The following is a 27,269-nucleotide window of genomic DNA, read 5'->3' on the forward strand; positions in this document are numbered from 1 at the left end:
GTTAAATCAGTCACTGTTCTTGGCAAATGGAAACAGAACGGTGAAAAGCTTCTGCAGGGAGGAAGCAGAGGAAGTAAAGGGTTCAGGTTGAAAACCCTTTGCAGGGCGGATATCACCCTGTGTTTTTGCTGCTCTCTGGTCTTTATTTCGGAGGTCAGAACCTGATCTTCATGGACTGTCATGTTCCACTTTGCAGACAGTTTGAATGTAAAGCTGCGCCTGATGCTTGGCTCTCCCTCTTTCTCCCTCCTCAGATGTGGTTTGGTGATGACGCTTTGTCCTCGAGGAGTCCTTTGGCTCCCAGGCATGGGCCAGGACTTGCAGACGTCTCCCAGTATGACCAATGGCTTGCGGTACGGCATGAGGCGACTCTGGTGCCGATGCAAGAGGACCTGTCTCTCTGGCTAAGTGGGCTCCTTGGTGAGGTTCACAGTCCACCCCCATTGGTAGAACATTTAATTGCTTTCCATATGCCTACTGGCATTCAATTAAAAAATGTTTCGCGAGCTATTCAGGCAAGTCAGCCCAAACAAAGTTCAGTGGTTCTTAACCTTTTTCCCACTCACATAACACTTTAAGTAATTCCTCTGTGGCTATTAAGGGATTACTTAGTGATACAGTATGTAAGTAGAAAGAAAAAGGTTGAGAATCAATGCTGTAATTAGCTGAAAGTTCAATCATGCTAGAGTTAGTGCAGACCATTCGGCTCAACTTATCATGTTGACCAAGCTAATCCCCTTTATCTGTGTTTGACTCATATCCCTCCAAACCAGTGGTTCTTAACCTTTTTTCCAAACACATCACCTTAAGTAATCCCTCACTAACCACAGAGCACCCATACCACAGATGCTCTGGGGTTAGTAAAGGTTACTTAGTTGTGTGAGTGAGGGAACAAAGGTTGAAAACCACTGCTCTTTTACACATTGTAATCACTCTCACCTCCAGCACTTCCTCTGGCAGCTCGTTCCACACAACCACCACCCTTTGTGAAAAAGGTACCCCTGAAGTCCAGTTTCAATCTATCTCTTTCCCCCCCCCCCCCCCCCACCACCTTCAATTTTAGACACCCCTACTCTGGGAAACAAGCATGCATATTTACTTTATATAGGTTCCCTTGATTTTATAAACACCTTTGAGTCTGATACTCCAGGTAGAAGAGTTATGTCTACCCAACCTTGGAACTCAAGCCCCCAGTCCTGGTTGGATTTTCGTGCTTGATTTAAGAACATAAGAAATAGGAGCAGGAGTCGGCCATCTGGCCCGTCGATACTGCTCCGCCAATCATTAAGATCATGGCTGATTTGACTATTGACTCAACTCCACCCACCTGCCTTTTCCCCATATCCCTTAATTCCTTTTCTATGTAAAAAATCTATTGAACTGAACCATACACATGTTTAATAAAGTTGCCTCAACCGTTTCCCTGGGCAGAGAATTCCACAGATTCACCACTCTCTTGGGAAAACAGTTTTTCCTCATCTAAGTCTTAAATCTACTCCCCTGAATCTTCCTAGTTCTGGTCTTGCCTCCCAGTGAAAACAATTTTCCTGCCTCTATCTTATCTACCCCTTTCACAATTTTATATGTTTCCATAAGATCTCCTCTCATTCTTCTGAATTTGTGTGAGTATAATCCCAGGCAATTTAATCTCTCCTCATAGCTCAATCCCCTTATCTCCTGGATTATCCTGGTGAACCTCCTCTTGTCAGACTCCAATGCCATTGCATCCTTCCTCAACGATGGAGATCAGATCTGCACACATTTCTCCAGCTGCAGCCTCACCAGGACCTTGTACAGTTGCAGCGTAACCTCCCCGCTCCTGAATTCAATTCCTCCAGTGATGAAGGCCAACATTCCATTTGCCTTCTTAATAAACTGATGTACCTGCAACCCAACATTTTGAGATTCATGCACAAGCCCTCCCAAGTCCTTCTGGACTACAGCAGGCTGCAGTCTTTCATTATTTAAATAATAATTGCTCTTTTATTTTTCCTACCAAAGTGGATGACCTTGCATTTACTAACATTTTCTACATCCTTTCCATGATCTATTTCCTATAGTTGGGTGACTAGAAGTGTGTCCTTTTGTTTTTAACACTGAGATATATATATATATATATATATATCTATATATATAAATAGAAAAGTTTCATATCAGCTGGCCATGGCCCTCATAATTTTGCATCCCGAAACAATTCATCTTGGATTAAACGCAGTGCTTCTCAATCATTTCCACTCACATCCCACTTTAAATATTCCCTATGCCATAGGTCAGGGGTGTCAAATTCAAATTCACAGAGGGCCAAAATTAAAAACTTGGACTAAGTTGTGGGCCAAACTAAATATTTATTGAAAATTTTCAACAACATCTGCATGTTTTCTCTTCTTTCAACATATGTAATGTCAAACATTTTCTTATTAAAATTAATGTTTAATAATAGTTTTGGTTAAATTCTTTCCAGAAGAAGCATGAACAAATGAGAAATAAAATATTCAATAAATAATATTTCTCTCTAGCCTTTAAGCTCCCTTTAAATGTATTTTTTTCCACAAGCCAACAAGTCAAAATAACAACTTGCTTCAATGAAAATCCAATCTTTCAACTAGGAACAGTCCAATGTTAACCAAAGAAAATATTAATCCAAGCTTAGCTTGCTACACTGTGATTTACTCTGATGCACCCGGGTCTAAACCAGATACTTGGCATCTCTTCTTGGATGCAAGTTCATCAAACTCTGGGGTCAGAGTTTGCCTCCCACCTGTCTTGAAAGGTCCTGTTTTCTGTCTTTCGTTTGGCCATTTTTCGTAAGGGGTTTATTACATGTGAGTTGGGCGACAGGTCGCAGATACTAATGAAAGTAAAGAGAGGAGGTGGGGGCGATTAGCGGGCTGACGGGCCGGCGCCAATTCATTTGCAAAGCATTCTGGGATTTGTAGTATTAGCTGTGCATGTGCTATACTGGCGCAGCGGCCAGCGGGCCAGCTCTAATACATATTTGATATGATCTTGCGGGCCAAATAGAATTATATCATGGGCCAAATTTGGCCCGCAGGCCTGAGTTTGGCGTGTGCCATAGGTGCTCTGTGATTAGTAAAAGGGATTGTTTAAGGTGGGGCGTGGGTGGAAAGGAAACATTTGAAATCCACTGTTTTAATTGTCCCTAATTGACTCATTATGTGCAGGGTTTCATAACTCCAAAGGAAATGGGCCAAATGACAATTTTTCTCAAGCAAAACATTTCAGTAACAATTGGGTCTAGAGCAGTGATTCTCAACCTTCCCTTCCCACTCACAGACCACCTTAAGCAATCCCTTACTAATCACATAGCACCAATGGCCTAGGGATTAGTTAAAGTGGTACGCGAGTGAAAAGAAAAAGGTTGAGAACCACTGGATTAAGGTATAGAGCTGATCTCCCGTAGATGATTACACCTTCCATTTAAACAATATATGAGTTACGTCGTCCCACTAATGCCATTTGTGTCTCAGGGAAGGAGCTGAGAGCAGAGAGCTTCATGGAGGAACTGGACAATGGTGTGGTGCTGTGCAAGCTAATTGCTCTTCTCCAAGAGAAAGTAAAGCAATGTGGGAATCTGGAGAATGAAGAGGTGAGTCCCAGTTTCAAGATTCCTTTGTCATGTCATGAATTACATGTACAGAACATGTAATATTGCACAAAATTGCCTTCTGCCTTCCACAAGTAGGTAAAGTGTCGCCAATAGTGTTGCAGTACGACAGAAAGAGAAGCAAAAGAGAGTCCCTTCAGAGTCACTGACTATCCATGGATTCCCTTCCAGTACATCCACAGCCTCTGCAAATGCACAGACGGATCCCTGTTTGATTTATCAGCAATCCGATCTCCAGATCCAAACCTCCAATGGTGTCCAAGGCCCTTTGGGAGCCCTTGCCCTCAGCAGCTTCTCGAAACTTGGCTCCGATACCTGGTTCCCATGAACCAGTCTCCAGCAGCCCATGCAGTTCCTGACCACAAGTCGCTCCAGCCTGTGTGGGTCCCTCAGCCGCTGAGTCTGGACTAACTATTGCTGTAGTCACTGTCCTTTAGTGTCGTCTCCTCTGCTTCCCCTTCCCGGTTGTGGGGGGGGGGGGGGGGGGAGAGTGTTCTCCCTGTTTCTGCTCCTCGACGCTGAAGGAATGATGATGCATGTCCAAACCTGATTGGTGTGGTACTTGGAGGGGAACCTGCAGGTGGTGACGCTCCGATGCACCTGGCCTTGTGGACTGGAAGCTCATGGTAAAAGTAAAAGCACAAAGGTGGAGAAACTCAGCAGATCAAACAGTGTCCTTTATACAGCAAAGATAAAGATACAAAACCAACATTTCGGGCTTGACCCCTTCACAAGGAATGAGTAAAATGTCAGCAAGTGTTTGTACAAAATGGTGAGGGGGTAGGGAGGAGGAGCACAGTTCATGGCGAGTGGTCCCAGAGGTGCCCGTCCAGACGTTTGCAATGCATGGTTGGGAGGTGCTGTCACAGGACCTGCAATGCTCGTCCTTGAGAAGACACTGCAGTTTCTGGATGATGGTGATTGAGGGGATGTATTGTCTATTGTCACATGTACCCAGCTTTGTTTTGTATGCTAACCAAGTAATTAGTGCAATAATAAATGAACTGTATGTAGCAGAGTTGCAGTAGGCCAAATAGCCTTGGGAACAGAGACAGGTACAAAAACATAGTATAGGGTTCAGAGCATAACACACAGGCCAGTGTGTTTACCAATATGGGGACCGGTAGAGAATCTGATCACAGCAGGGAGGAAACTCTCCCTTTATCTGCAGGACGTGGATGTTTGATAGTTTGACGTTTTAAACTAAATCCACAAAACAGCTTGACTTGTTTTCACTCTTCCAGCATTTCACAATGAGGAGAGTTCCATGCAAGATTGACGCTGGTTCAGGATCATTCTTCGCTCGTGACAACACTGCCAACTTCCTCTCGTGGTGCCGAGCAATTGGGGTCGATGAGACTTATCTGTTTGAGTCTGAGGGGTTGGGTATGTTTCTCATTCTTGCTGATCATGACTGTTAATATATCGAGTTAAGGTAGTACCAAATACCCTCTCTCTTCAATCTTGTGCCATTTGGAAGTAAGTCCTTCATAGCATAGTACAGGGCCTTTGGCCCACCATGTTGTGCAGACCTAGATGAACCTGCTCCACATCCATCTAACCCTTAGGATTTTTCTTTACATCCAGAGTCCCAGCCTCGACCTCCCACCCTGGCCATGCATTCCAGGCCCCACCACTCCAAATTTAAAAAAAAAATACTTCTGATGTCTCCCCTATCCTTAAACAGATGTCCTCTGGTAATTACAAGATAAAGGAACAGAAGTAGGCTATTTGACCCATTGAGTCTTCTCTGCAACTCCACCCTGAGCTAAACCATTCTCGTATCTAGTTCCAAGTTCAGGCCTTTTCCCCATATCCCTTGATACCTTAATGCCCTCTGACATCCTGCAAAAAGGGTGATGGCTCTCCACACTATCTAAGCCTCAAATAATTTTGTTCACCTCTATCAAATTGCCTTTCACTCTCTGTTGCTTTAACGAGAAAACCCCTAGCTCACTAAAACATTCCTCAGAAGATGCGTTTTCTAATCCAGGCAACATCCTGGTCAATCTCCTCTGCCCCTCTCCACAGCTTCCACATCCTTCCTATAATGAGGCATCCAGAACTGAACACAATACTCCAAGTGTGGTCTAACTAGAGTTTTACAGAGCTGTACCACATGGCTCTTGAACTCAATCCCCTGGCTAATGAAGGCCTTCTTTACTACCCTATCAACCTGCCTGTCCACCTGATGCATCTATGGAATTGTATACATCTTGTTTAGTTCCTTGAATATCTTGATACAGGAGGTATAGAACAGCCATTCTCAACAGGGGCTGTTTATTTAAGTGGGGGGGGGGTCCATGGGCTGAAATCATAAAATATTTTTTTGTTTTTTACATAGTTGGTCATTGAGAAACCAACTAAACATGACTGCTTCACAGGGAAGAGGGCCCATAAACTTTGAGCAGGACCCCAAGGAGTCCATAGCCGAGTAAAGATTGGGAACAGCTGATTTATAGGGATAGAGGCCGGACTCTGGCAAGTGGGAGTAGCTCAGATAAAAAAACATGATTGGCATGGACATGTTGGGCCGAAGGACCTATTTCCATGCTGTAAATCTGTGTCTATCCACAATATACAGCCTCTTGCATCTAACACCAAGTCATCTTCAAAAGGGAATTGATGGATGTGAGTCCGTCCACATGCCCGTTCCGCACCGTCCCAACTTGTAAACATATCCCCAGTCCTTGTCCTAACCTGGCTTCCAAATCCTGGATTCACATGGAGGAGCCTCTTCACCGGGGCACTGCTTACCCCACCTTCTGAGGGACAGACAGGGGTGGTTCAAGGTTTCTTTTATTGTCACATAATATCACATACACAATATACTTTACCTTTTGCAGCCGTAAGGCAGACAAAGAGTCTCCATTAGTATTGCCCGGAGCCCCTTATAGTTCGAGAAAAAGAGAAGCAAGAGTTCAGAGCCACTGAGTGGCCGTGAATTCACCTCCAGAGCTCCTGCAACTGCAGACTCCTGATCAATTTATCGGCAGCCTGAGCTCCAGAACCAAGCCTCCGACAGATCGGAGAGCCTCCAGCAATCATTGCTGTCTTTCTCAGTGATACTCAGATCCTAAAGCTGTAGATCCATGTTTATGCAGCTCCGTGGGCACCAGGAGAGGTTCCCGCATCCTGAACCATGATCTTCAATCAATTGGATAGAGCAGGGATCCTGTAAACAGGCCATTCAGCCACTGCAGTGTTCTGCTCCATCCTATCCTCTGCCTGTCACTGTGCCCATCGATTTATCAACCTTGAATGTTTGTCGTTCCTTTCACAGCACAGGAACAGGCCCATCATTCATCTGCTAATCACCACATACCCATAGTTGTATCCCCACCCTCCCAATTCCACCACACGCTAGGGGAAATCTACAGCAGCCAATTAACCTGCATATCTTTGGGACATCGGGGTGTATCCAGAACACCCTTGGGAAATCCCCTGGGTCACAGGGAGAGCATGTAAACTCCTCACTGACAGCACCTGAGGTCAGAATTGAACCAGGGTCTCTGCAAGGGAGTAGTTCTACCAACAGGCCAAGGGAATGGAGATCAGGCAAAGCAATCTAATTGTTCAATGAAACAACTACCCCATCTCCATCTGTGTTCGACATGCAGAGGTTTTCTCCCTTACCCAGAGCTGTGATGTCCTTTGCTTCAACTTTGGCGTTGTGCCCAGATTGAGTGCTGCAGTGTCACTCCCATTAAGCTGCTGGGCAGCTGTCCATGGGACCTGGCTGAATACTTCCATTCACCCTCCTCTTTGGTTTGTGATCTACATCCGAAATTCCTTCCCAGATAAGTGCATCAAAGGGCTCTGGAGGAGTATAGCGTGGGGCTGGTCTTTGCAGTGTTCCTGTGTTGGGGAGAGCTGACCCGTAACCTCGCCTCCCACGGGAGGCATCGACTATTGTGCTTCCAAAGGTCAGGCTGCAGATATGCTTTGGAAGAAGGGGAAGGTCTTTCTTTCATGAGTTCATATAAATGCCACACTGTTGATATTGCGCTGTAATTATTCATCAAGCATACAACTTGAGCATTGACCATTTAAAAGAGAATCAGATCTGCCTCTGAGTTCCTTGGTTGCAAAAGGGCAGAGGTGAGGGTGGGACATTCATCACCCCTTGTTGTTTATGCAATCTGGCCTCAATTCCCCCCACCCCCCCCCCCCCCCACTGCTGCTCCCGTGACCTCATTCTCTTCCCTGTCTTCTGCCTCCCCATCTGTCTTGAGAGTTCTCCAACTCGATCAGCAGAGCAGCGGGTAAAACTGCTGTCATAAAGCAAGCCAGCGTCGTGCATTCAAATCCCACTCTGGCGACTGAGGGATTTAAATTCTGTTCATTAAATACTTTGGAATTCAATAAATGTCATTTGAGTGATGAGTGGTTGTCTGGATCCAAGTCCTTTAGAAGGTTGGAGTGGAGAACAACCACCTTTACTTGCTCTGGCCTGTTTGTGAATCTGGGAACAGCTGCCCATGAAGATGGTCTTCTGAGACACTCCACTGATTCCAAACCATGCAGGACAGCAGAAGTTCCAAGGGGAAACGTTTTTTGAAAAATGTTTTCAATTTATAAATTTTTTAATGTAGCATGGTAGCAGGCCCTTTCTGCTCACGAGCCCATGTCGCCCGATTGACCTACACTCCCAGTATGTTTCTAATAGTGGAAGGAAACTGGAACCCCTGGGAAAACCCACGCAGACACAGGGAGAACGTACCAACTCCTTACAGACAGCGCAGGATTTGAACCCAGGTCCTGATCACTGGCGCTGTAACAATGTTGTGCTAACCGCTATGCCAGCCGTGCTGCCCCTAACAAGGTGTATAAGCTGGTCTTTCCAATTCTGACCTCTTCCAGCAACACAATGTTGCAAGTGTTGGGGTGGAGATCCCTGATATGTGTTGCCCTGCATGTGGGTGGGACGTGGTGCCCAGTGCAAAATATCCTTGAGAACCTGGGGGATTGGCTACTGCCTTGAACTGTAGTGGAGGTGCTCCCACAGTGATGCTGGTGAGTGAGTTTCAAGCTTTCGACCCAGTGACCGTGAACTGGCAATAGATTTCCAAGTCAGAATGGTGCGTGACCAGGAGGAAATGCCCCAGTTTATCAGGAAGTTAATCCAAAACACGCTCTTTTGAAGGTAGCTTGATTTCCAACTGGCATAAAACTTGTAGAGGTTTATGAAATCACAGGGTACATAAATAAAGTGAATGCTCGCACTTTTCCCCCAGGGTAGATGATTCGGGAACTGGAAGGCGAGTTTAAGATTGAGGGAGAGATTTAAGAGTGACCCCAAGGTGGCAAGACCTGCGTCTAGACAGTGTGACAAGGGTTGTCAATGCCAGATATAGGTTGGTGCAGTACAATTTTTTGCATCAGTTGTACCTCACACCACAAAAATCACACAAATCAAAGCCTGAAATTTCAGAAATTTGCTTAAGTTGTGGTGTGGAGGTTGGAACTTTTGTCCATTCCACCTGGCTGTGTACAAGGGTGAGACCCTTCTGGGAAGACCTGGGGAACATTCTGAAACAAATTACAAAGGTGGATTTTCCACAGGATCTGGATTTGTACCTTCTGGGAGACATTGGGGACGTGAGTTTTAGATTGATCAAAGGTAAAATTCTGTTCGTGAAGGTCGTCTTGACAGTAGGCAGGAAGTGTGAGCGTTTTCGTGGAGTCCAACTAAATACCACATGATGGAGCGTGGAAATGCAGAGTTGCATTCCCCTGGAGAAAAAATTGTACAATCTAAGGGGGGAAACTCGACACATTTATTAGAGTGGGGCAACCTTACCTGAAATATATTGACCCACAGATTGATTAGTTCCCCCCACTTTGAAATTGGGGTACAATAGCAATCCGTCCCAGCAGGGAAATGAAAGTGGGGCCTGGTGCAGGCAATGGGCACCTTTCAACTTTTTCCTTTAGCCTTTGTTATTTAGCCATCTTGGTTGTTTTTTTTCCTAGGTTCTGTAGGGGTCTGTGACCCCACCAGAATTTGTATTGGTACAATGTAAGTGACTTTTTTTCAGTAGGGTAAGGGTGGGGAGAGGGGATAAATACAGACTCTGTATATTATACAAATGTTGGAAAATTATAGTGTTTGCATTTTGCGAGTCTATAAAATAAAATATTCAAAAAAAAAGAGCAGCTCCAGGAACAACTTTTTCACTCCGTGGTCCATACCTGGAACCAGCTGCCAGGGCAACTGGAAACAGGGCAGTTTTGTCATTCAAAGGGCATCTGGACAGATGTATGGCAGGAAGGATTCAGAGGATGTGAGCCAAAGGCAGGCAAATGGAACCAGTCCAGAATGCCAATGGTCAGCAGGGTTGAGTTGGGCTGAAGGGCCTTTTTGAGTGGCTCTGAGAAGAAAGATCAAATGCAAGGGGAGTTTGTCATCCTTCATGTCACTGCTTTTTCTCCAACTCCTTTGCAATAAGGTAGCCCCTTCCTTTCAGCTGTTTCAGCCACTGAAGTGTCCCGGCATTTCCACTCACCCAGGAAGTTGGAGCTGTGTGGAGTCTCGGCCCTGAATTCCGGGAACGCTTGCCCACCCCTAACCGGCCTTGAAGCAGGAGTCTGGTGGAGGAGCTCCCACTGCCAGGTTCGGGAGGGAGTTCGGCCATGTGGTCTCAGCAATGACAAAGGAGTGACGATGTACAACTAAGAGAGGAGATGGGGGTCCTCCCCTGACATCCTCTGCCTTTTAAATGGCAGTGGCAGGTTCTGGAGACATTAATATTGCTCAACTTGTACTATTGATTTTATCCTTGAGGACGTTGAGCAGCGATCACTTGCACGTTAAATCCAAAGCACAGTCTGTATACTGGGAAGGCAAGCTGTGGGGCACTGCTTCTCTTCCATTGGCCACTGCGATGCTGCTGTGGATAATCTATGTTAATAATGTTCTGGGTAATAGTGGACTTCTTGAGGACAAACCTAATTTTCTTTTTCAGTTTTACACAAACAGCCCCGTCAGGTGTGTCTGTGCCTGCTTGAAATTGGCCGAATTGTGTCCCGGTAAGTGTGATCTGATTGTAATACACAATCTCTGTTGTGATGTGAATGCATGGAGAAGGGCGGATGCAATTCTGTCTCATGGTTCCGTAAGACATAGGAACAGAAATCGGCCAATCAGTCTATCGAGTCTGCCCTGTCATTTAATCATGAGCTGATCCATTTTCCCACTCAGCCCAGCCTTCTCCCCATAACCTTTAATGCCCTGGCCAATCCATCTCTGCCTCCAGTATACCCAGTGACTCGGCCTCCATAGCCGCCTGTGGCAACACATTCTGCAAATTCATCTCCCTCTAGCTGAAGAAATTCCTCCACATCTGTCTTCTAAGTGGACGCCCTTCAAACCTGAAGTTGCGCCCGCTCATCACAGACTCTCCACTGTGGGGAAACAACCTTTCTACATCTACTCTGTCCATAGCTTTCAACATTCAAAATGTTTCCATGAGATCCCGCTCATTTTCCTAAATTCCGTCAAAGTCTCCTCGTATGATAACCCTTTCATTCCCAGAACTATTATATCGTGATTTTAGGATTTCAGTCTGTTATACTCTGGCATTGGGTGCCTCTCATAGATTCATTGTCAAAGTACATACATGACACTTACAACCCTGAGAATCCTTTCCTGTGGGTGAGGCGAAATTATCACTTAGTGGTAATGACACAACGTACACATGTAAACAGATAAAGAAATGTAAACAAACTTCAATACCCCTGATTGAGTTTGTTGTTGAGGAGTCTGATGGTGGAGGGGGAGCAGCTGTTCCTGAACCTGGTGGTGCGAGTCTTGTGGAACCGATACCTCTTTCCCAAGAACAGACCGTGTGCTTGGTAATGGGGATCCTTGATGATTGCTGCTGCTCTTCGACACCAGCGTTCCCCGTAGATGTTCTCAATGGTGGGGAGGGTTTACCTTTGATGTCCTGGGCTGTGTCCACAAACCTTTGGAGGGCTTTATGCTCAGGGGTATTAGTGTCCCCATACCCGACCGTAATGCAGGCAGACAGGGTCCTTCCCATGTCATTGTCATGGAGGTTGCGCAACTGTCTGGTCCAGGAGTAGCCATACTGCTGGGCAAGGGGCAGATGACATGGATTTGGATAGATCAAGTGGGAAAAGGGATGTGGGAGGGAGGGGTGAGGTAGAGACAAATGCGTGATGGGTGAGAATTAATGTGGGTAGGGCGTAGGTGGTTCTGTCTATATAACAGGATTATAAATCCGAGAAGAACTGGGATAACTGACTGATCATTGGTTCCATCAACGTGAACATTACTTTGGCTTACGGCAGTCAAACCCACCAGTGCAACATTGACACAGAAAGTTTCCTCATTAACCTGGATGTCTCAGGGATACAAGCTCAAGAACTATCAATTTTGTATGAAAAACCTTGTTTCACTGGAGTATTGCCAAACAATTATTGATACTAAGACACTAACTGGATACTGGGGTAGAACACAAAAGTCTGCAGGCACAGAGGTTGAAGTAAAACTCAGCAGGTCAAACAGTGGGGTTCATGTAGCAAGGGTAAAGATCCATAACCAACTATTTGGGCTCGAGTCCTTCATCAAGGTACGAGCAAAATGTAAGCAGACGCCTGAGGTTTGGGTGCTAGTACCTTGAGGAAGGGCTCAAGCCAGAAACATTGGTTTTGTATCATTATTTTTCCCATATAAAGTACAATGTTTCACCTGCTGAATTTCTCCAGCGTCGTGTTTTTACTTTTTGTTTTAACTGGATACTGCAGCACATCAGCAAAAGTCTTAGTAGAGAGGGGATTCGGCAGGTGGGAGAATTTGGGAGGCTGTTTGGGCTCAGAGCTTCAGGGAATCGAGATTACAGCCGGCAAGGTGACGTGATTAAAAATGAGGGATGCACGGAATTGGAGGCCAGAAATCTTGAAGGGTACAATGTTTGGTGGAGGGTCAGGACAGCGGAGGGATTTGAAGGTGAGAATTTCAAAGTTCAAGTATTGCTGAGCCAGAAGTCGTACTGAGCCAGGGAGCCTTGGTTACAATGGAGAATTACACTGGTTCAATGTGGAGTAGGATTTTGAATGAAAGCCTCTTAAATTTAAAAAAAATTAAATTTGGTAGATGCTTGAAGGAGGAACGAATAAAAATAAGCCTGTGTGGTTCATGTTAGTGTAACACTGTGACAGTGCCAGTGACCAGGGTTCGAATCCCACGCTGTCTGTAAGGAATTTGTACATTCTCCCCATGTCTATGTGGGCTGAAAGATTTGTTACTAAATTCAGAAAGGTGTGGGGTTGTTCTGTGGTAGAGGTTTTAAACTCTTACTGAAGTTGAGGTCCTTTAGAATATAGAATCGGTCCTGTCGAGGTGGGCTTGAAGGAATCTACGTGCGGAGGAAGGAGATGGGGAAAGAGGAGAGGAGGGGTGTTACACTGGGGCGAATTACTTGTTTCTCAGATTTGCTATTGTTTTTTCACTGTGAATTTTGGAACCCATTCTTTCCATGATCCTTTGACACTGGCTCTTTGAAGGTTTGGCGTGGAGCCTCCACTGCTGGTGAAACTCGAGAAGGAAATCGAACTTGAGGAATCGCTTCTGACCACTTCCAAACCTGTGATTCCTGCAGAAATCCCAAAGCCAAGCTGCCACAACAAGGAACTTCACCAAGCAGTGAGTTCTGAAGAAAATCTCATGCTTTCTTTACTGTGTGTTTATTAGAAGTTACTGGTGTTTTTGAGAGTGTAGATGGGAGCAGTTTCCAACTGTGTTGGGGATCCTTCAAGTGATTTTTTTTTTCCATTCCTGACTGTAGGTTTCGAGCAACCCCATGCTTGGGTTGGGGAGCAAGTGAGTACATTCCCTTGCTCCTCCCAGCCCTCCACTGGTTGGGGGGGGGGGGGGGGTGTCCACATGACACAGTCTTTGGTAGATCGTAGACCCACACAGTGCAGGAGGTTGTTCTGCCCATTGTGCCCTTGCCAGCCCTGTTCACTCCTGCAAATGTTTTCCCTTCCCAATATTTATCCTGTTCCCATTGCCCTGTCAACCACGTAAGCTCTGATCTGATTACCCTGCTCGCTGGGGATAAGGTTGCTGCTTCGCTCTGGAAATGTAGTAATGGTATCAAATTGCGGCACGTTTAGCACATCACTGTTAAAGCGCCAGTGACTGGGGTTCGAATCCCACGCTGTCTGTATGGATTTTGTACATTCTCCTGTGTCTGAATGGACTTTCCCCGGGGCTCAGTTTTCCTCCCACCGTTGAAAACATACTAGGGGTTGTGGAATCAATAAAGTATTTGAGGGCATGGACTCGTGGGCCGGAAGGGCCTGTTACCATGCTATATGTCTAAATTTGTAAAGTATTTAACCACAGTCCCTGTCCTCATTCAAGGTAGGTTGACCTGAAAGCTTAGCCTATGTTAGTTGGGCAGTGAGTCCTCTCTGGCACAGCTAGCCAGAGCTGGCTCCTTGGTTATACCCTCTTTCTACCTTCACATGGCTGTTACACCATCTGCTTGGATGAGCAATTCCTTGTACCTGTTTCTTTCACCTCACTTCCTCACATGCCCTTTCATCCTTTGATATCATCTAGGAGCACTGAAATGGATGGGCACTTTTAGCTTGTCCCACTACCGTCTTGTACAGCACAGAACAGTCCCTTCAGCTCAACTCATCCACACTGGTTCAGTTGGCATTTTCGGTGAACCTAGATCTGGTCTGTAGCCCTCAGAGCCCTTCCTATCCAAATGTTTTGTGAACATTGTAGTTTCACGATCCTGGCCAGCATGTTTGAAATAAAGAAAGAAATGTAAACAAACTGCAATACAGAGGGGAAAAAACAAAATCGATAAAGTGCACACATATGAGTCCTTAAATGAGTCCCTGATTGAGTTTGTTGTTGAGGAGTCTGATGGTGGAGGGGGAGCAGCTGTTCCTGAACCTGGTGGTGCGAGTCTTGTGGGGCCTAGACCTCTTTCCTGAAAGCAGCAGTGAGAACCGAGTGTGTGTTGGGTGGTGTGGATCCTTGATGATTGCTGGTGTTCTCCAACAGCAGTATTCCCTGTACATGTTCTCATATTGTTCAGTATTTCGGGCCCTCCTTTCATCTGTTAAAGTCATGGTTTTCAATTGTGAATTGCCTTTACGTTCATTCTGTTTCAGGTGAAGACCATCGCAGATGACCCTCCTTGCAAATGTTCCCACCGCTTCTCGATCGAGTTTTTATCCGAAGGACGGTACCGGCTAGGTGAAAAGATACTTTTTATCAGAGTAAGTCCTTGAGTTGATGTAGATCAGGACCCTAGGGCTCTTCTCGGGATCCAAAGTGACGCCAAGATCATGAAACATCTGCTGGCATCCTTTTTGTTTGAGGGGGTCTTTCCTGTTTACTCATGGAGATGGGCAGCATGGTTACCTTAGCGATTAGTGCAGCACTGAAACGGCGCCATTGACCCGAGTTCGAATCTGTGCTGTCTGTAGGAGTTTTTACATTCTCCCCATATCTGTGGGTTTCCTCCTGGTGCTCGGTTTCCCCCCACCCTTCAAAACATGCTGGTTTTAGGACAATTGTGTTTAATTGGGCAGCACTGGCTCATGGGCTGAAAGGCCCTGTTACCGTGCCGTATGTCTAAATTTAAAAAAAATTAGTCTAAATTTAAATGTAATTAAAATTTAAATGAGTAAAATGACGAGAAGTGTAACTGAAGCTTTCCTTCCCCTTCTGTTCCCTGGAAAACCACTGGGTTCATCTGATCATTACTTGCATCTTCAGTTTTCCTTTTCTGGGAACCTCTGCACCCTCTCCAAAGCATTCACCATTGTTGGGGCCATCCTGCACACATCCTCTTCCTTGTCCTGTGGGGGAATTACACACCAACAACTTCAAAGACTTTCTTCCCCACTGCTGTCAGGCTCCTGAATGAACCCCACCACAGTGCTCTCACACTGCCCTTACTAGGTACCGATTGTTCTGCTTTGCATGGCTGTATGTGTGTTAGGGCTGACTTGCTGGATAGCTCATGGAGTGAACTCTCCTCACTGTACAGCTGTACCAGATAGCACATGGCAATAAGCTTGAAATTGAAGAGCTATGTATGGTATCATCCTGTGGTATCAACACACAAAATGTCAGAATTCCTCAGAGGGTCAGGTCCTGGTAAACCTGTAAAAACATGATGCTGGAGAAACTCAGCAGGTCAGTGTCTTTTATAAGCAAAGGTAAAGATACAGAATCAACGTTTTGGGCTTGAGCCCTTCATCAAGGTGTGAGCAAAATGTTGGCAGATACCTGGATAAAAGGGTAAGGGGTTGTTGAGTGCCCACTGACCTTTTGCTCACACCTTCTGCTTGACCTTCTCAGCATCATGTTTTAAACCTGTGGTGACCTTGGGGATGAGGTCCAAACAAGGTTACCTGCTCATTGAGTGAACAGGAACATTTAGGGCAACTCTGGGGACTTGATGTCTACAAATCTGTAATTCTTACCCTGGAGGGTTGTGGAGGCTAGATCAGTGCAGATACTTGGGGAAATGAGGGTAAAGGGGGGAAGGGGACAGGCACAGAGCAGGTGCGGGAAGGGCAGTTTGGCCACGATCCTATTGAAGGGGTGGTCTACTTCCATTTCCTATCACAAACTCTGTGAGGTTATTTGGTCCATCATTTCTGACTAGTCCTTCAGCTGCTGCCTGATTACTTCTCACTCCTCTGCTCTGTCACTACATCGCCTGATAACCTTGTTTCATTCCCTAATCTTTCCCATCGGCTGGCCCCCAGCAGACAGTCTTCCTTGTCTCATTCACCCTGGGTCAGACTCTACTGTTTGTTTCTGAAGACCACAGAGAGACCTCCCTTGTGCGGTGGGTGAAAACTCCCTCGAGTTGTTCACTCTCTCTGACTACTTTCAAGATACAAGGTGGAGCGGCAAGGTTGGCATAGCAGTTAATGTGACGCTGTTACAGCACGAGTGACTGGGGTTCAAATCCCATGCTGTCTGTAAGGAGTTTGTACATTTTCCTGAGTCTCTTCAAAAATGTACAAGAATTGAGTGGCACAGGCCTATGGGTCGGAAGGACTTGTTACTGTACTGTATGTCTCTAAATTAAATTACAGATCTTCACACCACTCCTGGAAGTTTTCCACACAATGGCCTTCAGTTCTCCCCTTTCCTCTGGCCTTTTCATTTCCGGGGCTTGGTTTCCTGTATTATATAATTTTTTAAATGGAAAACCCTCATTTAAATAAACCACCTTGTTTCCTTTCTTTCCCAGTTCTTCAACCTGAAACTGATTCTGCTTCTCTCTGCACAGATCTTGCCTGACTTGAGTGTTTCCTGAACCTTGCGTTAATATGGCAACATTCACGGTCTCAATGTCCCAGCAGTCTTTACAGCCAATGAATATTAATGGAAATATGATTGATAAGATGTTACACATTTTTTAAAAGTGGATCCTCAAAGAGCAGTGGCCATTTAATCCTTCGATGTTAGCTCCCAGGCACTTGGGAACCCAGATTGTCTAATGGAGTCCTTGGAGAATAGCTGGCTTTACGTGTCACATCTGAAAGGTGGTATGGGGGAAACCTCGAGTGGAACACCTCTGGCAGTGCATCAGTCCCTCAGGCAAGGCATAGAAGGATACTGTCCTAATGAAGTCAGCAAATGTGGGGGGAGAAGGGTTAGCATGGACATGGTGGAGCGAAGGGCCAGTTGTATGGCTTCATGAAAAAAAACAATCAATGATCATTGTGGGAAAACCTTCCAGTGGTTGGTGGTTCCACCCGGCATTGAATTGTTTATGGTCATGTGTATAAAAATAAAGGAAGGAGATTCATTCTGTGTGCTATCCAGCAGGTCAGCTTATACAGCATGTAGCGCAGTAATAAATGAACATAGCGACAGAGAGAGAGAGATGCAACAATTATCAAACTCAAACATGAAGAAAGTATGAGAGAGAACAGTGCGGGCAGTTAAACAAGAAAGTCTGCAGATGCTGGGGTCTAGTGCATTTCACAAAATGCTGGAGAAACTCAGCAGATCTTGCAGCATTGGTAGGAAGCGAAGGACAAATAGTGCAAGAAGGACATCATCATTTGCCAATGAGAGCCCCATTCAAGAGTCTGATAACAGTAGGGAAGCAACTGCCTGTGAATGTGGTGTGTGTTCTTCTCAACCTCGTGTATCTCCTACCTATCTGGGGGGGGGGGGGGGGGGGTCAGTGCAAAATGTGATCGTAGTGGGATGGGACAGTTGGGATTATAAATTGGTCAACAACCCAGGAAACGTGACTTCACTTAATGTCAGCAAGACCAAGGAATGGGCTGTAGTCTTCTGGAAGAGCTCACACCCTGCCCACATCAACAGTGGCGACTGTTGGCTGCTTTATGTTCTCAGGGTGAACATCTCCACTGACCTGTCCTGGTCCCACTCACATCAAAGCAATTGCCAAGTAAGAGCTCCAGCACCTCGTCTTCGTCAGAAGCCCAAGGAAGTTCAGCATTTCACTCACGTCCCTCAGCAACTTTCACAGGTTCACTGGTGAAAGCATCCTGCATGGGACGGGAACTACTGTACCTAAGGCCACAAGAAACTGTGAGCATAGCTCAGACCATCACCCCACCCCCACCTCCATTGATTCATCTATAACTCACACTACTTTGGAAAGGCAGGCAACGTATTAAAAGACTCGTTCAACCCTGGCCACACTCTCTTCAACCCTTCACCCCCGTCAGGAAGAAGATCCACCACCAGATTCAAAGACTATTTCTTTCCTGCTGTTATCAGACTCCTGAATGAATGCCAACTGACCTCTCTCTGGAACCGCTGCACTGGTGTACCCTCCTCTGGACCGCTGCACTGGTGTACCCTCCTCTGGACCGCTGCACTGGTGTACCCTCCTCTGGACCGCTGCACTGGTGTACCCTCCTCTGGGCCGCTGCACTGGTGTACCCTCCTCTGGGCCGCTGCACTGGTGTACCCTCCTCTGGACCGCTGCACTGGTGCACCCTCCTCTGGACCGCTGCACTGGTGCACCCTCCTCTGGACCGCTGCACTGGTGCACCCTCCTCTGGACCGCTGCACTGGTGCACCCTCCTCTGGACCGCTGCACTGGTGCACCCTCCTCTGGACCGCTGCACTGGTGCACCCTCCTCTGGACCGCTGCACTGGTGCACCCTCCTCTGGACCGCTGCACTGGTGCACCCTCCTCTGGACCGCTGCACTGGTGCACCCTCCTCTGGACCGCTGCACTGGTGCACCCTCCTCTGGACCGCTGCACTGGTGCACCCTCCTCTGGACCGCTGCACTGGTGCACCCTCCTCTGGACCGCTGCACTGGTGCACCCTCCTCTGGACCGCTGCACTGGTGCACCCTCCTCTGGACCGCTGCACTGGTGCACCCTCCTCTGGACCGCTGCACTGGTGCACCCTCCTCTGGACCGCTGCACTGGTGCACCCTCCTCTGGACCGCTGCACTGGTGCACCCTCCTCTGGACCGCTGCACTGGTGCACCCTCCTCTGGACCGCTGCACTGGTGCACCCTCCTCTGGACCGCTGCACTGGTGCACCCTCCTCTGGACCGCTGCACTGGTGCACCCTCCTCTGGACCGCTGCACTGGTGCACCCTCCTCTGGACCGCTGCACTGGTGCACCCTCCTCTGGACCGCTGCACTGGTGCACCCTCCTCTGGACCGCTGCACTGGTGCACCCTCCTCTGGACCGCTGCACTGGTGCACCCTCCTCTGGACCGCTGCACTGGTGCACCCTCCTCTGGACCGCTGCACTGGTGCACCCTCCTCTGGACCGCTGCACTGGTGCACCCTCCTCTGGACCGCTGCACTGGTGCACCCTCCTCTGGACCGCTGCACTGGTGTACCCTCCTCTGGACCGCTGCACTGGTGTACCCGGGTTCATCCTCCAGGTTCATTAAATATATTTAAGAGGGAATTAGATATATTTCTTCAGTTATAAGGGTATTAAAGGTTATGGAGAGAAGGCAGGGATGGGGAACTGAACTTTAAGATCAGCCATGATCTCATTGAATGGCGGAGCAGGCTCAAAGGGTCGAATGACCTATTCCTGCTCTTATCTTCTATGTTTCTACCCTCCTCTGGACCCGCTGCCCTGGTGTACCCTGACCTGGACCCGCTGCCCTGGTGTACCCTGACCTGGACCCCTCCCTCTCACATTCTTTCCCCAGTCTTTAATTCAAACACTTGCCTCTTTTTTCACTCATACCTTGAGGAAAGCCTCAGGCCCAAAACTTCAGTAAAGTCTTTACGCTGTGATACTGGCTGAGTTCTTCCAGCACTTGTTTTGTCTACAATCCCAGTGTCTACAGACTGGGATTTCACTCGTCTGTGTCTAGGTGTGCTATGTATGAGAAGTGCACTGGACTGTTCGTGTACAACCTCTGTCACTGCATCTTGGAACCAAGTGTCTGGGGAGTTGGTGCCTGTAAAGGTGAGCATTGACGCTATACTTTCCTGCCGTCACAGATGCTGCACGGCAAACATGTGATGGTGCGAGTTGGAGGTGGATGGGACACACTGCAAGGCTTCCTGCTCAAACATGATCCCTGCCGCCTTCTGCACCTCACCACGCTGGAGGAGAAGATCATGTCCTTGGAGAAGGCCATGCCCCTGCACCCGGGTTCATCCGCCAGACCCTCCCCGGCACAGTGCCCCTGCTCGGCAGAGCAGACCCCCAGGGTCAGAGCCCACTCCTCTGCCCTGAAATCGCGGCCCCCAATGGCACGGCACCGTGTGGCCACAGCACAGGCTCGAGCCCCCAAGGAAGACCAGGCCTCTCCCAGGCCTGGCCAAGCCCCTGGCAGGGCACCCCTGAGAAGACCCCCGGGCCTGCGGCAGGTTGCCACCGAGCCTGCCCCCAAGCTGAGTGCCCACTGTCTTTCATTGGCCGCTGGTTCCCATGGGCCCCGTCTCCAGCCTGCAGCCCACATGGGGGCTCCGCCAGACAGCACCATCAGATCCTCTCCCAGGGCCTCGCCTGGGCCTCATCTCCAGCCTATAGCCCACACTGGGGTCCTACCAGGTTCCAGCCTCGCATCCACACCAAAAGCCTCACTGCATCTCCAGGCCTCCCGTGGGCCTCACCTCCAGCCTGCAGCCCACACACGGGCCCTGCCAGGTGCCAGCCTCACATCCACACCCAAGGCCTCACCGCATTTCCAGGCTTCCCGTGGGCCCCACCTTCAGTCTTCAGCCCACACAGGGGTCCTGCCAGGCTGCACGTTCACATCCATGCCTAGGGCTTCACCACATCTCCAGGCCTCTCCTGGGTCCCGTCTTCATCCTGCAGCCCACAACGGCATCAGCCTCGCATCCATGCCTAGGGCTTCACCACAACAAGCCCTAGGCAGAAGCAGGCCACAGGACTCACCCACTCGCAGAACCCCGCTCGCAGTGATGAAGCTTCCACAGGCCACCGTGCAGAGAGCAGAGTCACCTCGGCCCAGGCCCAAGGCTCAACCAGTGAAAGGGGCAGGGACTCCTGGCAAACAGACACGATCTGCCAGCCGGCCTGGGCCCCTAGCTTCATCTGGTCTCACAGGCCGGACACCAGCAGGCCGAGGAGAGGATAATTACCTAGTGATAAGCAGGAGCTCCCGGCCTCGGGAGTGATGGGGCCCTGGGGTTCAGCCTATGGCCCTGAAGATTTGAGCCCTGGAGTGCAGAGTGGTTGTCTCTACTGGGCTCTCTCCAGGCTCCTGAACACTGAAAGGATCGTGTTTCCTGGGTGGCACCATTCTGTCGATGGACCAGAGAAGGGCAAGGTCTTTTATTAATTTACTTCTACCTTGTATTTATGTTTGTGTATTTAAGTTGTAACTGAAATAAGAATTGTCCAGTGATTGTGGTGGTCTTGGTGAATGCCACCCCCCCCCCCCCCCACCTCTCAAGGTGTCCCAGGGCAGGCACTCAACAGAGACCAAGGCTTCCAGAGGGGAGGCTGGTGGAAGCTGGTTTAGAAAGATCGTGATGACAGGGGGTCTTCTTGGGTGGAGTTGGAGTGGTGGTGCTGGGGGCTTCTTGGGTGGCTGGGAGGGGTGCTGGGAGCTTCTTGGGGGGGGGGGGGCTTTTACTGTCCTGTAATTCTGTGGGCAGGAAGAAATGGTTGTGAATTCAGTTCCTCACTATACCCTGATCAGGTGTGTGGATCTGGGTGGCCAGTGTTTATTGACACTGCCTCTCAGCTGCAGTCCCACCAGTTTATCGATCAGGATGTCTTCGGGGAAAGTCACTTCTTCCAAAGCTTGCTGCCCACCTGCATTGTGTCAATATTCTGCTGGGTTTCTCCTCTTGCCTCGAGATTGGACTCCAACACCTGACCCCCAACAAGTATTGGCTCCATCTGTGATTTCTTGTAAAGTAGTCCCTGGTCTGTACACAATTGTCTGTATTTGGGAATCAGAGACAGGGTGGATATGGAGAACACGACCACTGAACATGCACCTTGCCATGCAGTGTGCTTCAGTAGGCCAGGTACCCTCTGTCTCCCTCTGATATGGTGTGCGGGTGGGCTCTGTGCTGACCCCACCCTCAGGATGAGAGCCCAGATTGTTCAACAATCTGTGAACTACGGAACAGTGTTTGTTTGCTTGGGGTTGTCTGACAGTGGCTCTGGTGGAACACGCCAGATGCAGTCCACACCATGCCACACACCAGTGGAATGCCGAGTTGTTCTACCTGAACACAAATGACTGAAGGAACCTCTATGTTGGGAAGACAGCAGGCCATTCAGCCCTTCGTGTCAATTCATTCCAGCCCCTCTACTTCTAAATGTATTGTTCCATTGGTTCCTGAGTCTCCCAGACTCGAGTGGGAGTTCCCCGTGCCTTTGTGAGCACGCCTCACGCCTGGACCATTAACCCTGAGGTTGTACTCCCTTTGCCTCCATCCTCACTTTCATACAGTTGTGGACAGCTTGCCCCAACATACAGACCCATGGAGGCCCAGTTAATGCATCAGCAATGCTTCCCTCTGTTTTCCAATGTTTCTCCACATCTATTCTTTAATGATGACAAATGTGTATTTTAAACTGGTATGTGACACTGGAGTTCTTGCTGAAGGGAAACTTTTGATGTTTACTTCGAAGTGATGTTTTTGTTTTTACTTTTGACTTGTAATGATGTCCCTCCTTCAGGAGGTGATGCTCCCTGTCTCTGCTCCCGTGAGAACCCACAGGGAACTCTGGACTGGTTCACAGACACTTTCCCTCAGAACTGAACTGGAAAGAGCAAGAAGTCTGCAAACATCTATGGCTGTAACTGGTCCAAACCATGTGATCTGCATGTGGTTAAAAGGCTAGAGGCATTGAGATCTATTTGTGTCTCTACACCAACTCTATTAACCTCAACAGATTTAAACTGGAAATATACTTGTATCTAGAAACATAGGTGATACCTGATAAAATCATCAATAAAATTATTGAATGGATTTAAAGTCTTGTGTCCAATTGTCCATGGGCTATAATTTGGGCGGCTGTGCTCAGAGAGTTCGCACCTCCGATGAGTGGTGCTCGGAGAGGCATCTTCCTGTTTCCAGCTCTTTTCTGGTTCTACTTGTGCTTTTCAGAATGTATTGTTTTTATTTTCACCTGGGCTCTGTGGTTTGGCAATCCAGGGATTGCTGGGTCATTCATTGCCCAGAGGTGTCTCCAGTTCTTCCTCGTTAGGTTCCTTGTCACAACTTAATCCCCACCTGTCACGTGGGAGACCAAGGTTCAATTCCCTGATGGGGAATTCTGAAACTTTTGGGTGGCAATGCTGTTCGAGTCAACAACCGGGGTTCAGATCCTGCACTGTCTATAAGGAGTTTGTACGTTTTCCCTGGGGCTCCAGTTTCCTTCCACTGTTCAAAACATACCAGGGGTTGTTGGTCAGTTGGGTGGCACGAGCTCGTGGGGCGAAATGGCCTGTTACTGAGCTGAATTTGCAGTAGGTGCTCTACACTGTGCGAGTGGTTACATCCAGGCAGTGATTTCAAGATTCTTTTGTCATGTAATAGCATAGAATGTGTAATATTACTCAAAATTGCTTTCTGCCTGCCATTAGGCAAAGAGTCGCCAGATAACACTGAACTTTATACAGCAAAGATAAAGGTGCAGAACCAATGCTTCAGGTTTGAGCCCCTCACCAAGCTCAGGCGCCTGCCTACATTTTGCTTATACCTTGTTGAAGGCCTCAAGCCTGAAATGTTCGTTATGTTTGACCAGCTGAATTTCTCCAGCATTGAGTCACCATTTGTGTTGTCCAACGTCCCTTACAGTAAGAGCGAAAGAGAAGCAAAAAAGAGTCCTTTCAGATCCATTGAGTGTCTGTGGATTCATCTCCAGTGGTCCTGCAGATTTACCTCTTACTGCAGTGGGCTGGCTCCCTGGCCGCTGAGATTGAGGCTGCACAGACTAAGGCACAGCTAACCTCATGAGAACAAGTCTCAACCCTGACCCGTGTGCTGGATTTGGGCCGGGGATGGTTGGGGACGGGTTGACGAGGGAGCAGGGTGTTGAAGAGCCCATGACTGCTGCAGAATAGAAAGTCAAACCATTTCATGGTGCCTTTCAGAAGCTCTAAAGGCAGCAAAACAATTTGGAATTGGCCAGTGGAGAGAGCTAAGGGAAGATGAGAGACCAGACAGGGGACTGTAGCACATCTTGAATGAAGGGAGGTTTTATTGTTATTTACACCGACATATCCTGCTCCAAACTTTACCAACAATAGTTAGTATCTATGAAAAGAAAATGAATATAAAAGAAAGATGATGAAATAATATTCACAGTTGGCCAGACAGTTTATTGGTGGCCTTTACATAGTGTGATAAGGACGAGGAGCTGTTGGAAAGTTTTCTAGAACCAACTGTTGCTGGTCTTCAGGCCAGAGGCTGTACCTTCTGCCCAGAGGTAGCACTGAGATGACGTTGTGGCCAGGGTGATGGGGGTCCAGTATGATGTTGGTTGCCATCCCTCCTTTCCCCCCTGTAAGGGGGTTTGTGTGGGTTCCTTCCACGTTCCAGGCAGCCGGGGGGGGGAGTAGGTCAATTAGTCACATGGGTGTACGTGAGCAAAAGGGCCTATCACTTGCTATATCTCCAATCGTACAACTCTGCAGTCTCATGTCCCCACTTACTGAATGTGAGGTGCAAATATTCAGTGAGAGGTTCACTTGAACAAATTTCTATCAACGCCATTTGCAAACAATCATGTGATGATTCAGTCACACGTTGGAATCTTGAGAGAAAGTGGAAAGATGGTCAGTCAATGCAAGAGTCTGGACCTGAACTGACCATCACTCTCTACAGACACTACCTGACCTGCTGAGTCCCTCCAGCTCATTGTTTGCTCAGGGATATCTGCAGCCTCCAGTCACTGAGCTTTGTGAAGCAATGCAGCCCAGTTTGGGGCGGAATTTGTTCAGGTCATGTGGTCCTTGAGCTCCATCTGCTGGTTCTACTCTTGATGTCAGGGCAACAGACAACTCCTGTTCCTAAGCTCCAGACAGACATGTTCAATATTCCTTTATGGTCACATACTAAAGACAGTGCAATGTTGCACAGAATTTGCTTTTGTCTGCCATAAGCAGACAGATTTGCCATCTTCAGAAGCTGCCTGGTCCTCTTCCAGTCAGAAAAATAAACAAAAGAGAGTCTCTTCCCCCTCCCGCGCCCCCCCCCCCCCCCACCACCGAGTGACCGTGGATTTGCCTCCAGCTCCTGCAGCCACACACAGTCCAGTCCAAACTATAGGCAACCTGAGCTCCAGATCCGAACCTCCGACACAGTCAGGAACCCTTCAGCAACTTCGGTACCCCCTCACATCCTGGTTCCGAAACCTAGTACCCCCTTCAGCCAGTGTCCAGCAGTCCACAGCCAGGTGTGAACCCCTCGACCACAGTTGCCAGCAGCCCACAACCTGCTTGGGTTCCTCACCTCTCGTCAATAGTGGCCCACAGCCTGTGTGTTCTTCAGCCACAGAACCCCTCACTGGCCCAGCATCCTGGTCACCATCCCATGGGTCCTCTCCTCTGTTTATTCTCAAATGATTGGGGGGGGTGGTGTTCTCCCTGTTTTCTGGTGGCCTGGCGCCAGTCCTCTGCTTCCTGGAGTCAGAAACCCCTTCACGCTGCTGATTACGTGCGCTGTCAACTTGGGTCACAGTACTTTTTAATAAAACTGTCCGCTCCATTAATAGGCTGTTTAAAGTCTGTATGGAGCCACCAGCAGCCAGACTTGGCAGTTGGACCCTGCTGGAGAGCGCTATGTCACCGTTCCTGCTCTCCCCTGGTCTGCACCAGAGCTGCCGTTACCAGCAACTCCAGCAGCACCACTGTTTTGAGGCTATTCTGGGCTTAACTGTCAACTTTCCAGTCAACTTGGATTTGTTTTGCTGATGGTTCAATCCCTCTCCCACTTCCAAAGTTCTGCAGCTGGTGCTGAGCTCCCACACATCTCAAATTGACTGGGACTCATGTGGGGACTAGTAACAAGCCCCACACACTAGTTCTCTTCTGGTCTTGGTTTTAGACATGTTCTGGTAACATGGAGTTGATTGTGAAGAGGGCAGGGAGGGAAAGTGTCTGGAATGTTCTACCAGAGAGGGAAGTGGAGACAGAGCCCGTTCCCACATCTACCTCGTGTCTGCTGGAGAAGCAGAAAGTGTGGGTTAGTCTGGACACAAGGTACCGAATCTTGCCCTGTGATTGTTTCCCCATAATCCCCCCCTCCCCCTCCTGAGTGAAGTTCATGGTTCCAGTGCCATGGTTGGAACCATCCCAGTGAGAGAATGCTCAATAACAGAACTCCCAGTTCACAAGCACGATCCTGTCCCAAACTTTGCCTCCAGTTTGCAAAGCTCAATCCAGGAATTTCCAGGTCAAAATCTGCATCCACCTTGTTGCCAGCAGCTGGCTGCCTCTCTCTAGTCTATGTACCTTCAAGGAAGGGTAGGGGAGGTCCATGCCAATGTCACAGCACAGTGCCAGGCCTCTGCACGGACCCCTGTGAAGGGTGAGGGGAGGGGTTTGTGGCAGCAGCTTAACATTATGGGCTGAAGGGCCTGTACTGTGCTGGAATGATCCATGTTCTAGCTTCACATTCACCCCAGTAGTAGACTAGAGGCAGGGGGAGGTCTTCTCTCCATGTTTGACATTGCAGTACTCCTGCATTGTGTTGAGGCTTTGGCCTCATCATCGTGAAGTCAGAACTTGAACTCAAGCCCCAGGTCTGAGACTGGGGCTGGGGCGGGGGGGTGGGGGGGATGGGTGCATGGAGCCAAGGTACCAGGGTGAGGTTGCACCCTTTGATTTACAGATTGCAACAGAGTATGGTTAAAAACCCCTAGTATCCAGTCCCTATGGGGGTTGGAAGATGCCGGATAATTTTATTTTCCAGTTGCTTGAGACTTACTCTCACAATTTCTAACTAATACACCTGCATTAAGAATAAACAGTTTAGAAGACAAAAATACTAGATTGTACCTAAAATGAACCAACTCAACTTACCTGAATATATAAACCTTAATGCATTTTACTTTATTTTCAGTCACATTCTTTGAAAACATTTAACCATCGCTGCATCTTCAGGTTCCTCCCCTCCATGGAGCCACCCAAAAGTCGAAAAATAACATTATAGATAAT

At 48.1% G+C, this 27,269-nt stretch overlaps 1 protein-coding gene across 5 annotated transcripts in view; it reads left to right on the top strand.

Annotated features, from left to right (window-relative positions):
• LOC138746279 (GAS2-like protein 3) overlaps positions 1-22,877 on the top strand; it is a 33,701-nt gene extending 10,824 nt beyond the window's left edge. For all 5 annotated transcript variants that reach the window (XM_069904461.1, XM_069904462.1, XM_069904459.1 and 2 more), the window contains 7 exons: positions 255-420; positions 3,489-3,607; positions 4,870-5,011; positions 10,594-10,657; positions 13,157-13,295; positions 14,789-14,896; positions 20,116-22,877. In XM_069904461.1, the coding sequence (XP_069760562.1) occupies positions 255-420; positions 3,489-3,607; positions 4,870-5,011; positions 10,594-10,657; positions 13,157-13,295; positions 14,789-14,896; positions 20,116-21,261 (1,884 nt within the window). In that variant the 3' untranslated portion in view covers positions 21,262-22,877. The remainder of the gene's footprint in view (positions 1-254; positions 421-3,488; positions 3,608-4,869; positions 5,012-10,593; positions 10,658-13,156; positions 13,296-14,788; positions 14,897-20,115) is intronic.
• The last annotated feature ends 4,392 nt before the right edge of the window (positions 22,878-27,269 follow it).

Source organism: Narcine bancroftii, chromosome 11 (genome assembly GCF_036971445.1).
Source record: "Narcine bancroftii isolate sNarBan1 chromosome 11, sNarBan1.hap1, whole genome shotgun sequence".
NCBI lineage: Eukaryota > Metazoa > Chordata > Chondrichthyes > Torpediniformes > Narcinidae > Narcine > Narcine bancroftii.